The sequence below is a fragment of the Poromitra crassiceps genome, assembly GCF_964638095.1.
Source record: "Poromitra crassiceps genome assembly, chromosome: 19".
In the NCBI taxonomy this organism is placed as follows: Eukaryota; Metazoa; Chordata; class Actinopteri; order Beryciformes; family Melamphaidae; genus Poromitra; species Poromitra crassiceps.
In genome coordinates, this window is record NC_139646.1 from 420,842 (window position 1) to 435,000 (window position 14,159).

Below are 14,159 nucleotides of genomic sequence, written 5' to 3' on the forward strand. Positions count from 1 at the left end.
TACTGGGTAGCTCCCAGGCATGAATGTATTAGTCGTTTGTATGTGAAGTCATGTGTTGCAGAAAAAGAGCAATAAAACCCATTGATAAATAAACAGCTGGGACAATACGTCAGTTGGACTCCTGGCAAAACAGAGGTTAAATCAAAGAAATGAAAAGTAGCAACCTTGAAGTGGACCCAGTCGACGGCGTCGCGGACGTCCTGGAACATGCTCTTAAAGGACATGAAGAGGTCGCCATCCTTGAAGCCAGTTTCACAGCTGGGGGAGAGGAGGAGGGACACACACACGTACACAGCCACAGGACAGGCCACAGCTTTACAGAACGCTAACCATTTTCAAAAACATGACATTTAGTTTTTTGTTTGCTTTTAAATGGGATAGCCTTCCCTTGTTGGAGGGGTCCCCAGCCAAACAGGAAAGCATTCTCCCCCTAAAAGACCAACAACCAGGTTTCAGAGGACAAAGGCACATGCAACCATTCCAGATTACATTATCAACAGATTGAACAGGCTATTATATCTCTTTCGAGTCATATTTAAACACATTAGGTCATAAAGAGTATATTAACATTTCATTCTCTGTGAATAGTTAGTAAATATAGATTTTTTTTTATTCCTATCACATTCAGATAAGAATCCATGCGTCCTTACAATTAGTTGTACAAGGGATGAAATTAATCATCTTTATAGCAAAAGAAAAGTAGGAGTGTTCTTCGATAGAACTGCCATTTGCTTTCCTTTTTTCTCAGATAATTGACTAGGCTTATTAGTTGAGACAGCTGGACCCTCCCATGCTGTAGGGCTGTGGCTCTTGACCCTTGACCCTGTCGACCCTGCTCTTGACCCTGTTTGGCTTGAAACTGTCTTGTCATTGTGTCACCATGCCATGTGACACCACAGTAGTGTAACTAGCCATTCCTTACCTTGCATATCGGTCACAGTTGGAGAAGAAATCCACTAGGCAGGCAAAGAGGTAGGTCTCTATGGAGAGAGCAGGAACAACAAGAAGTGTGAAGTAGCTTCATCAACCTTTACAAGAAGCAGAGAGGGACATCTGACTGAACCTTCCTCCAATCTAATTATTCTGCGCTTAATCAGGAGAAAAGCCTACTTATTAGTTACTCTATTAGGCCTTGGCCACACTGATCCGTGGTGTCTGTCCGTGTGCGTTCATTTCTCTGTTCACTTCCATTCATTTTCAATGACAGCTGTCCGACTGTCCGTGGAGCACTCAGAAGCGTACGTATCCAGAAAATTTGCATACGTTTTGATGGACAGAAAGTTGAAGAGGGATGAACTTTTTCTGGATGGACGTATCGGATGGTCGGATAGTCACTGTCCGTTTAGCCAATCAGAGTCGAGGTCTGGAGAGGAGGCGTTCCGAGATTTGTTTCAACTTTTCAAAGATGGTGGCCGAGGCAGTGAAGGAGGCTATAATTAATGCTGTGTACACCATCCCGCTGTTGTACAACGTGATAGTCAGTGTCACCGTCTGATTTCACCATCTAATCTGGTCATTCGGTGGCATTTTATTGCCACATAGGCAACGTAGCGCACAGAGCTAACAGCTAGCTGACACCAGCTTTCTTCTTCTCTCGGTTTATAGGCGGGTCGCTGACACCTTCAAGGTGCTTACCGCCACCTGCTGTACAAGTAGGTTACTTGTACATGCAACGGACATAAATCTATCCGTCTATCCGTTCTGTCCATTTTCTGACGGATCAGTGTGGCCAAGGCCTTAGTTCCTCTCTCGCTGTACAGTGGTGACATTACCTGGCAGGTTAAAAAGAGTGTTGAGGATATAAAAGCGCTCTGTGTCGTCTCGCTGGATGAACTTGTTTGGGTACAGCTCGCGTATCTCAGGGCTGCGAAGAGAGAGAACAAAACATCAGATGATCCAGGGTTTTCCGCTGGTGCATACAATGTCCAGCTGGATGAAAATAGTAGCCAGCCAGGCGTATAACTGACGTCACATTCCAATTTGCATATCAATAACTAGAGTCTCTGCTCGCAGCAGAGGGAGCGGGGCTGCGCTGTGTATGGGGAAGCACTGTGATGCGACTCAACACTTTTTGGCATATTTAAGCACGGTGATTTGGCCTGAATGTCCCAACAGGAAACTACAGGCCATCTCACAAAGCAACACCTCTGAATTACACACAGTAAACTCAGCACGCTTGTGGCGCTTGTTGGTTGACTTGTCTATAGCACATTACTGGCAATATTGCAGTTATTGTGACAGTAAAAAAAGTAGCCGGCTGGAAATGTTTTAATGTCCGGCCATTTAGCTGGCAGCTGTGCGCTTATGGAAAACCCTGGATGATCTACAGAAGGTGTGGCACATGATAATGCTTTAGGGTACCATAAGTGACAGGAGAAAATCTTTGTTATCTTTCTGATGATTATGCTTCTTGTACAGGCTATGCTTGTGCATGATATGTTGAAAATGTGCATAACACATAGTCACAAAATAACATTACGCAAAGTGATTGTCGGCAGAGATACACACATTACAGGGGGAGAACGTTGGGATTACTCACCCTCTGAGGAAGTTGAATCCATGGACACAGACCAGGATGTTGCCATAGGCATCGACCTTCAACAGGTTTCCATACATGGTGTCAAACACAAGGCCCCTGAAAGTAGGAGGAACATCACAACACTATTTCAACTAACTGAAAGCATCAATCAACAAACGTGGCTAACTTTGATCTGTATAGAGATTGAATCTAATGTTATCTCTAATTTTCACAATAATCGACTACAAGAAGATGTTCCCACTAAACAAATTCCAAGTGGAATTGAAATGTGTGCTTAGAGTGGGTGATATGTTCCCCCCTAATCCTTTGCACCTGTTATATAAGAGTCCGATACATCAGATCGGCAATACGAGGGATCAGCCGAGCAGCATTTTGGTAAACAAACCGCGTCACTGGGTGGCAACGGCAATAGAACCCTATGGAGCCCAAGTGGCGCGAGGCTCGAGTGTCTGACTCTATAGCCAGTTAACTCGGTTTACATTTTAAAAACTGCGACAGTTCACACAACTTTAACACGACATGCATATATTATACATCAAACTCTTGAGCTACTTCTGCTCTCACTCAGAATGTCAAAATATAAGCGATGTCATGTATAGTTTTTGAGATATGAACGTTTGTTTGGCACAACTCATACTATTAACTGCCGCGCGGTTCCGCATTTCTGGGTGGCAAGTGACGTCACGCTGATTCGTCCTATTAGGCCTCGCCCTCTTTTAGGGGGAAAACACAAGCCTCGCCCCGTTGACTTCAATGTAAAATAGCACTACCCCAAAAAAGTATAGAAAAACAACAGAATCAATCTTGTTTATGAATGACCCCAAAACACCATGACATGACAATATATTACAACTCGTCTGGCCATAGAATGGGCAAGATACACCGGAAATATTACGGTACTTTGACCCATCTAAAATCATGTGACTCATGTCACATGTGACGTTCTTTTTTTTTTTTTTTACAAAGTAATATTTCCGGTGTATCTTGCCCATTCTATGGCCAGACGAGTTGTAATATATTGTCATGTCGTGGTGTTTTGGCGTCATTAATAAACTAGATTGATTCTGTTATTTTTCTATAATTTTTGGGGGTAGTGCAATTTTACATTGAAGATTGTGCCGGTCTCCTAAATGGGCATGATCACATCTGCCCTTGAAGAGCTGTGGTGACCTCTCAAGCTAACTTGAGCTAGAGATCGTGAGTTCCCAAAACTCCACACATATTAGGTCAAAAAAATGCCCCTTGTTCGCTCAATCTAGTTGTAACTAAGATATTCGCTTTAAAAAATATTTTTCCAACCACAGGTTTAGCTACTACATCAACAAACTTCACATGCAGCGAAGTGGTGTGGGGAAGTGGTGTGTGATTGGTCTGACCTGGTGGGGAAGTGGTGTGTGATTGGTCTGACCTGGTGGGGAAGGATGGGTCGTAGACAAAGCTGAGCAGCTCCTGGGGGTAACCGATGGAAACCATGCGTTCCACTGTAAGCTCAAAGCCAAGTGACTCGTACTCTGGTGACTTGTACACTGGAATGCAAACACACACACACACACACACACACACACACACACACACACACACACACACACAGGTTTAGCAATTGTGCCACAGGTTGCAACAAATACCTGTGATAAGAAAAAGGGTCATTATGTGAAGTGGTGGAGAGAGTCATGAGTCATGACACTAATTGTTGACTTGCTAGTGGTTTTAATATCCAAGCTATATCCTAGGTCTATCCTTGAAAGGGAGTTGGAAGTCATATGGTCTGTCACAAATTGTTTTTCAAAAGGTTTTCAAAACAGCTGAGTTCTACTGTATATGGGTCCAATCATTCAATCTGTCCTACTGTATGTACCTGGTAAGACAAATGGCTAAACTACGTTTACTTGTGTTTTGATTAAAAAAGTCAAAAAGACTGTATGTAGTATGTACCAGCATGGAGATGGAGTACAAGTTGCATAACTTTGGGCCACAGCACAGTTGTGTGCCTATGAACAAACTCTCCAGGCTTATCAGGTCAGGATAAAAAAAAAAAAAATATATATATATATATACAAAACATTGCACCACTGCTGTCACTATTGACAGTAACGCCTGTGGTTTCTTCCAGCTTCAACAGTGACAACAATGGTGCAATGTATTGTTTACGTTATGAAATCATTTTTTGTCCTGACTTGATAAGCCTGTGTAGCCTGGTAAAACCATACCAGAAATAACAAAGTGCACGGCCAATCAGGGACCTGCCTTGTAGTTGACAACGTAACCGGCCAATCAGGGATGCCGCTGGCAAAACAGTATGGCGACTCCCGAAGCAACGAGCGGTAACATTAGGCCTTGGCCACACTGATCCGTCAGAAAATGGACAGAATTATTGAACGGACAGATGTCTGTCCGATGCATGAGAACTGAGTCTACGTCAAACCCCTCGCTGAAAGCGCCGGGGCTGCTCCGCGGCCGGCGAGCCTGCCTGCGCAGCCTGCGTGCAGCTCCTTGGAAATGTGACTCAATGCAAATGACATGAACAGCGCGAGTATAATATAATGTAGTAGATCATGTGCAGATAACTGGAGAGAAGTATATGCACTACATTCTCCCCTTGGACTAACTTATAGTCACTGAAATCCTAGTGAAATCACACAATTTTACTCATTTTGCTGGGGAATCCCTTATAGCCTCGTTCAACGCCTCGGCCATCCGACCATCCGATACGTCCGTCCAGAAAAAGTTCATCCCTCTTCAACTTTCTGTCCATCAAAACGTATGCAAATTTTCTGGATACGTACGCTTCTGAGTGCTCCACGGACAGTCGGACAGTTGTCATTGAAAATGAATGGAAGTGAACAGAGAAATGAACGCACACGGACAGACACCACGGATCAGTGTGGCCAAGGCCTTAACGTTAGTAGAGTAACACACAAACACAGCAATACGTGCAGTTACTGCAGAAATAGACTCAAGAACAAGTAAACAAGAACAAGAGTATGCACCAGCGGAGTTTCCCAGCGGAAAATATGTTTTCGGCATTCTTCCGAGTAGATTTAGCGACACTGATTGGCTGAAGGAGTTGTCTGTCGAGGCAAGTGATCCCACCCACTGAAATCACACTGATCCGCAGAACAAAACTGAATGTGATTTCACATGCTCAGTATGGTTTTTAACAGGCTAATAAACCTGGAGAGTTTAACTTTGTTGAGAATTATCCAGAATCTGATAGCAGATAATATAGCATCACAAGCTGCACTAATCTACATGTACAGATTTCTAATGCTAACACTTTTTCATCATGCTCAAAATATGCTAGTTGTGATTGTGTAGGCTTGCTAATTGATCAGAACACGTGCTAGCTAGGTTTGAGTTGAGAGACATGAGAAAAAACTCGTATGGAAGCAGTACCATACAGGAGTCAACACAGAGGCCACATGATCCCCTTGGCCTATGGGTGAAACGGTTTTGTTAGAGGTGACTAGGGCTGTCACTTTTTATTCGAAATTAACTTCGAATGTGGGGGAGGAGGGGCATGTTCAAATGTAATTTGCCATGTTCGAACCAACTGCTGCTTGCTGGTAATGTTAATCCCATGTCAGAGAAAGTCTCCAGATTTGTCGCGTTAGTCTGTTCTGAGAAAGATTGTCTCCAGGGTCTGAAAAGTTGTCTCGAGTTGGATGCAGCCAAGTTTGTGAGGCAGTGTTGTGACTGTGAGCGTCCAAGCTAACACAGCAGCGGAGAGGAGCTGACTGACTGGACCATGAGGACAGCTGAGGATTTTTTTTATTATATTGTTTTAATATTTAATATTATATTATATATATTTATACGATGTAACCGGCAGCCGCGGACTGCATAATCGGGCACGTCGGGCCGATGCCCGGTGGCTTAGCCTGCAAAAAAAAAAAAAAAAAAAAATTTAATTAACCAAAAAACTTCGAATATATTCGAACATTTTGCGGGCAATTCGAAGTTCGTTCGAACTTTATTTTGGGAAAAAGTGACAGCCCTAGAGGTGACCTGACCTTATGTGGATTCACTTTTACACATGTACACTGTACAGTACATGTGACTTTTTCAAAGCTACCTCAATCACTTGAGACACTGTAATGGTTGTAATGGTGTCTCAATATTTTGAGAACACCATGCTCTCACCCACATGTACACACACACACACACACACACACACACACACACACGTACACGTACACGTACACACACACACACACACACACACACACACGTACACACACACACACACACGTACACGTACACACACACACCCACACACACACACACACACACACACACACACACACACTGCCCACCGCTCTCCTCAGTATCAACATTGGTCTGAATGTTCTGTGAGCAGATCCACAGAGTAACAGGATCAGGTGTGAAAAAGAGAGACATCACTCAACTTTCAGCAGCAGCTCTAATGAGCCCTGCTGAGACCGATGACATTTCACAGAGGAAGAGCCAGCACCCTGTCACCGCCTTAGAGCCAGCACTCTGTCACTAACTTAGAGACAGCACTCTGTCACTAACTTAGAGCCAGCACTCTGTCACTAACTTAGAGACAGCACTCTGTCACTAACTTAGAGCCAGCACTCTGTCACTAACTTAGAGACAGCACTCTGTCACTAACTTAGAGACAGCACTCTGTCACTAACTTAGAGACAGCACTCTGTCACTGCCTTAGAGCCAGCACTCTGTCACTAACTTAGAGACAGCACTCTGTCACTGCCTTAGAGCCAGCACTCTGTCACTGCCTTAGAGCCAGCACCCTGTCACTGCCTTAGAGACAGCACTCTGTCACTAACTTATTGACAGCACTCTGTCACTGCCTTAGAGCCAGCACTCTGTCACTAACTTAGAGCCAGCACCCTGTCACTGCCTTAGAGCCAGCACTCTGTCACTGCCTTAGAGCCAGCACCCTGTCACTGCCTTAGAGACAGCACCCTGTCACTGCCTTAGAGCCAGCACTCTGTCACTAACTTAGAGCCAGCACTCTGTCACCGCCTTAGAGCCAGCACTCTGTCACCGCCTTAGAGCCAGCACCCTGTCACTGCCTTAGAGCCAGCACTCTGTCACCGCCTTAGAGCCAGCACCCTGTCACTGCCTTAGAGCCAGCACTCTGTCACTGCCTTAGAGCCAGCACCCTGTCACTGCCTTAGAGCCAGCACTCTGTCACTAACTTAGAGCCAGCACTCTGTCACCGCCTTAGAGCCAGCACTCTGTCACCACCTTAGAGCCAGCACCCTGTCACTGCCTTAGAGCCAGCACTCTGTCACCGCCTTAGAGCCAGCACCCTGTCACTAACTTAGAGACAGCACTCTGTCACCGCCTTAGAGCCAGCACCCTGTCACTGCCTTAGAGCCAGCACTCTGTCACCGCCTTAGAGCCAGCACTCTGTCACTGCCTTAGAGCCAGCACTCTGTCACTAACTTAGAGACAGCACTCTGTCACTGCCTTAGAGCCAGCACCCTGTCACTGCCTTAGAGCCAGCACTCTGTCACTAACTTAGAGCCAGCACTCTGTCACCGCCTTAGAGCCAGCACTCTGTCACCACCTTAGAGCCAGCACCCTGTCACTGCCTTAGAGCCAGCACTCTGTCACCGCCTTAGAGCCAGCACCCTGTCACTAACTTAGAGACAGCACTCTGTCACCGCCTTAGAGCCAGCACCCTGTCACTGCCTTAGAGCCAGCACTCTGTCACCGCCTTAGAGCCAGCACTCTGTCACTGCCTTAGAGCCAGCACTCTGTCACTAACTTAGAGCCAGCACCCTGTCACTGCCTTAGAGACAGCACTCTGTCACTGCCTTAGAGCCAGCACTCTGTCACTGCCTTAGAGCCAGCACTCTGTCACTGCCTTAGAGACAGCACTCTGTCACTGCCTTAGAGCCAGCACCCTGTCACTGCCTTAGAGCCAGCACTCTGTCACTGCCTTAGAGCCAGCACCCTGTCACTGCCTTAGAGCCAGCACCCTGTCACTCTGTCACCGCCTTAGAGCCAGCACTCTGTCACTGCCTTAGAGCCAGCACCCTGTCACTGCCTTAGAGCCAGCACCCTGTCACTGCCTTAGAGCCAGCACCCTGTCACTGCCTTAGAGACAGCACTCTGTCACTGCCTTAGAGCCAGCACTCTGTCACTGCCTTAGAGCCAGCACCCTGTCACTGCCTTAGAGCCAGCACTCTGTCACTGCCTTAGAGCCAGCACTCTGTCACTAACTTAGAGCCAGCACTCTGTCACTGCCTTAGAGCCAGCACCCTGTCACTGCCTTAGAGACAGCACTCTGTCACTAACTTAGAGCCAGCACTCTGTCACTGCCTTAGAGCCAGCACCCTGTCACTGCCTTAGAGACAGCACTCTGTCACTAACTTAGAGCCAGCACTCTGTCACTAACTTAGAGCCAGCACTCTGTCACTGCCTTAGAGCCAGCACCCTGTCACCGCCTTAGAGCCAGCACCCTGTCACTGCCTTAGAGACAGCACCCTGTCACTGCCTTAGAGACAGCACTCTGTCACTAACTTAGAGCCAGCACTCTGTCACTGCCTTAGAGCCAGCACCCTGTCACCGCCTTAGAGCCAGCACCCTGTCACTGCCTTAGAGACAGCACCCTGTCACTGCCTTAGAGCCAGCACTCTGACACTGCCTTAGAGCCAGCACTCTGTCACTGCCTTAGAGCCAGCACTCTGTCACTGCCTTAGAGCCAGCACTCTGTCACTGCCTTAGAGCCAGCACCCTGTCACTCTGTCACCGCCTTAGAGCCAGCACCCTGTCACTGCCTTAGAGCCAGCACCCTGTCACTAACTTAGAGCCAGCACTCTGTCACCGCCTTAGAGCCAGCACTCTGTCACTGCCTTAGAGCCAGCACCCTGTCACTAACTTAGAGCCAGCACTCTGTCACCGCCTTAGAGCCAGCACTCTGTCACTGCCTTAGAGCCAGCACCCTGTCACTAACTTAGAGCCAGCACTCTGTCACCGCCTTAGAGCCAGCACTCTGTCACCGCCTTAGAGCCAGCACCCTGTCACTGCCTTAGAGCCAGCACCCTGTCACTAACTTAGAGACAGCACCCTGTCACTGCCTTAGAGCCAGCACTCTGTCACCGCCTTAGAGCCAGCAGTCTGTCACCGCCTTAGAGCCAGCACCCTGTCACTGCCTTAGAGCCAGCACTCTGTCACTGCCTTAGAGCCAGCACTCTGTCACTAACTTAGAGCCAGCACTCTGTCACCGCCTTAGAGCCAGCACTCTGTCACTGCCTTAGAGCCAGCACCCTGTCACTAACTTAGAGCCAGCACTCTGTCACCGCCTTAGAGCCAGCACTCTGTCACTGCCTTAGAGCCAGCACCCTGTCACTAACTTAGAGCCAGCACTCTGTCACCGCCTTAGAGCCAGCACTCTGTCACCGCCTTAGAGCCAGCACCCTGTCACTGCCTTAGAGCCAGCACCCTGTCACTAACTTAGAGACAGCACCCTGTCACTGCCTTAGAGCCAGCACTCTGTCACCGCCTTAGAGCCAGCAGTCTGTCACCGCCTTAGAGCCAGCACCCTGTCACTGCCTTAGAGCCAGCACTCTGTCACTGCCTTAGAGCCAGCACTCTGTCACTGCCTTAGAGCCAGCACTCTGTCACTGCCTTAGAGTCAGCACTCTGTCACTGCCTTAGAGCCAGCACTCTGTCACTGCCTTAGAGCCAGCACCCTGTCACTGCCTTAGAGCCAGCACTCTGTCACTGCCTTAGAGCCAGCACTCTGTCACTAACTTAGAGCCAGCACTCTGTCACTGCCTTAGAGCCAGCACCCTGTCACTGCCTTAGAGACAGCACTCTGTCACTAACTTAGAGCCAGCACTCTGTCACTGCCTTAGAGCCAGCACCCTGTCACTGCCTTAGAGACAGCACTCTGTCACTAACTTAGAGCCAGCACTCTGTCACTAACTTAGAGCCAGCACTCTGTCACTGCCTTAGAGCCAGCACCCTGTCACCGCCTTAGAGCCAGCACCCTGTCACTGCCTTAGAGACAGCACCCTGTCACTGCCTTAGAGACAGCACTCTGTCACTAACTTAGAGCCAGCACTCTGTCACTGCCTTAGAGCCAGCACCCTGTCACCGCCTTAGAGCCAGCACCCTGTCACTGCCTTAGAGACAGCACCCTGTCACTGCCTTAGAGCCAGCACTCTGACACTGCCTTAGAGCCAGCACTCTGTCACTGCCTTAGAGCCAGCACTCTGTCACTGCCTTAGAGCCAGCACTCTGTCACTGCCTTAGAGCCAGCACCCTGTCACTCTGTCACCGCCTTAGAGCCAGCACCCTGTCACTGCCTTAGAGCCAGCACCCTGTCACTAACTTAGAGCCAGCACTCTGTCACCGCCTTAGAGCCAGCACTCTGTCACTGCCTTAGAGCCAGCACCCTGTCACTAACTTAGAGCCAGCACTCTGTCACCGCCTTAGAGCCAGCACTCTGTCACTGCCTTAGAGCCAGCACCCTGTCACTAACTTAGAGCCAGCACTCTGTCACCGCCTTAGAGCCAGCACTCTGTCACCGCCTTAGAGCCAGCACCCTGTCACTGCCTTAGAGCCAGCACCCTGTCACTAACTTAGAGACAGCACCCTGTCACTGCCTTAGAGCCAGCACTCTGTCACCGCCTTAGAGCCAGCAGTCTGTCACCGCCTTAGAGCCAGCACCCTGTCACTGCCTTAGAGCCAGCACTCTGTCACTGCCTTAGAGCCAGCACTCTGTCACTAACTTAGAGCCAGCACTCTGTCACCGCCTTAGAGCCAGCACTCTGTCACTGCCTTAGAGCCAGCACCCTGTCACTAACTTAGAGCCAGCACTCTGTCACCGCCTTAGAGCCAGCACTCTGTCACTGCCTTAGAGCCAGCACCCTGTCACTAACTTAGAGCCAGCACTCTGTCACCGCCTTAGAGCCAGCACTCTGTCACCGCCTTAGAGCCAGCACCCTGTCACTGCCTTAGAGCCAGCACCCTGTCACTAACTTAGAGACAGCACCCTGTCACTGCCTTAGAGCCAGCACTCTGTCACCGCCTTAGAGCCAGCAGTCTGTCACCGCCTTAGAGCCAGCACCCTGTCACTGCCTTAGAGCCAGCACTCTGTCACTGCCTTAGAGCCAGCACTCTGTCACTGCCTTAGAGTCAGCACTCTGTCACCGCCTTAGAGCCAGCACTCTGTCACTGCCTTAGAGCCAGCACTCTGTCACTGCCTTAGAGCCAGCACCCTGTCACTGCCTTAGAGCCAGCACTCTGTCACTGCCTTAGAGCCAGCACTCTGTCACTGCCTTAGAGCCAGCACTCTGTCACTGCCTTAGAGCCAGCACTCTGTCACCGCCTTAGAGTCAGCACTCTGTCACCGCCTTAGAGCCAGCACTCTGTCACTGCCTTAGAGCCAGCACCCTGTCACTAACTTAGAGCCAGCACTCTGTCACCGCCTTAGAGCCAGCACTCTGTCACCGCCTTAGAGCCAGCACCCTGTCACTGCCTTAGAGCCAGCACCCTGTCACTAACTTAGAGACAGCACCCTGTCACTGCCTTAGAGCCAGCACTCTGTCACCGCCTTAGAGCCAGCAGTCTGTCACCGCCTTAGAGCCAGCACCCTGTCACTGCCTTAGAGCCAGCACTCTGTCACTGCCTTAGAGCCAGCACTCTGTCACTGCCTTAGAGCCAGCACTCTGTCACTGCCTTAGAGTCAGCACTCTGTCACTGCCTTAGAGCCAGCACTCTGTCACTAACTTAGAGCCAGCACTCTGTCACTGCCTTAGAGTCAGCACTCTGTCACCGCCTTAGAGCCAGCACTCTGTCACTGCCTTAGAGCCAGCACTCTGTCACTGCCTTAGAGTCAGCACTCTGTCACCGCCTTAGAGCCAGCACTCTGTCACTGCCTTAGAGCCAGCACTCTGTCACTGCCTTAGAGCCAGCACCCTGTCACTGCCTTAGAGCCAGCACTCTGTCACTGCCTTAGAGCCAGCACTCTGTCACTGCCTTAGAGCCAGCACTCTGTCACTGCCTTAGAGCCAGCACCCTGTCACTAACTTAGAGCCAGCACACTGTCACTGCATTAGAGCCAGCACACTGTCACTGCCTTAGAGCCAGCACTCTGTCACTGCCTTAGAGCCAGCACTCTGTCACTAACTTAGAGCCAGCACTCTGTCACTGCCTTAGAGCCAGCACACTGTCACTAACTTAGAGCCAGCACTCTGTCACTAACTTAGAGCCAGCACTCTGTCACTGCCTTAGCCACATATTTCACCTAAGGCCAAAGCAAAAGGGAGGGGCGGCCTTTGAAAATAAAAATAAAGACTGATCTAAAGTTCAGAAAGGCTAGCAGGGGATTAAAATGCTATCTGACACTGGGAAAAGAATATGTCAGAAGTTATTAATAGTTAGTCTACACAGTAGAGTGTGTACTTGTGTCTAATGCTAGGGTTCTACACAGTAGAGTGTGTACTTGTGTCTAATGCTAGGGTTCTATACAGTAGAGTGTGTACTTGTGTCTAATGCTAGGGTTCTATACAGTAGAGTGTGTACTTGTGTCTAATGCTAGGGTTCTATACAGTATAGTGTGTACTTGTGTCTAATGCTAGGGTTCTATACAATAGAGTGTGTACTTGTGTCTAATGCTAGGGTTCTATACAGTAGAGTGTGTACTTGTGTCTAATGCTAGGGTTCTATACAGTAGAGTGTGTACTTGTGTCTAATGCTAGGGTTCTACACAGTAGAGTGTGTACTTGTGTCTAATGCTAGGGTTCTACACAGTATAGTGTGTACTTGTGTCTAATGCTAGGGTTCTATACAGTATAGACGGTTTTCACCAGAGCGCAACCCCACAGCACTTCCTTTTTCTCAGCATTCGGCAAACTGCAGAAATATTCACTTGACATCGTTACTTTTGTTTTCGCTGCTCAGCTGTATAGACGGTTTTCACGGAATGGTCAGTCCTGCACTTGAATGTTTTTTTTTCTTTTATGTCCATAGCAAACACTGCAACAGGAAGTGAGCGGGGGTTCAATTTAGAATGTTTTTGTTGTCAAGTTAAAACCGTCTATAGGAGCGTAATGAATGAGTATGCACTGGCCTACATGAATTTATTTGGTTCACATTGTGCATAGTCCTTTGCAAGATAGGCCTATTAGGCCGGGTTGTTTAGGCCTATACCTCCCTAAGCCTCGAGGTAAGCCTCGAACCCTGAGCATATTGCTGCATCATATTAAAGTCCGTCTTGCAGTTCAACCTCCCCCCACACGGTGTCCCAGCAAACTAACAGAGGGTTTGGGCACTGTGCCCAGAGCACCAACCAGATCCCTCCATGTACATATCCTCCCCCCCCCTCTTCCTCCTCCTCCTCCTCCTCCTCTTGTCCTATTCCTCTCTAAGCTCCAAGCCACTACAAAGAAACCTATTTTGAGAGCAGTTTCCCCTCCGTCACCCTTCCTATCACCACTCTCTCCTTCTGTCTTTAGTTCACTGGGAAGCTCTCTTCATGTATTATATTGACCTTGGGACAGCTTAGAGACCTGCCCCCAACCCCCCCCCCCCACACCCACACCCATACATACACACACACACACACACACACACACACACACACACACACACACACACACACACACACACACACACA

The 14,159-nt window shown here is 48.7% G+C and overlaps 1 protein-coding gene across 2 annotated transcripts in view; it reads right to left on the reverse strand.

The window, feature by feature from the left end:
• nt5c2b (5'-nucleotidase, cytosolic IIb) overlaps positions 1–14,159 on the reverse strand; it is a 60,285-nt gene that overhangs the window by 20,175 nt on the left and 25,951 nt on the right. For both annotated transcript variants that reach the window (XM_083655988.1, XM_083655989.1), the window contains 5 exons: positions 3,948–4,065; positions 2,540–2,635; positions 1,773–1,864; positions 923–980; positions 165–258 (listed from right to left, as the gene is read on the reverse strand). In XM_083655988.1, the coding sequence (XP_083512114.1) occupies positions 165–258; positions 923–980; positions 1,773–1,864; positions 2,540–2,635; positions 3,948–4,065 (458 nt within the window). The remainder of the gene's footprint in view (positions 1–164; positions 259–922; positions 981–1,772; positions 1,865–2,539; positions 2,636–3,947; positions 4,066–14,159) is intronic.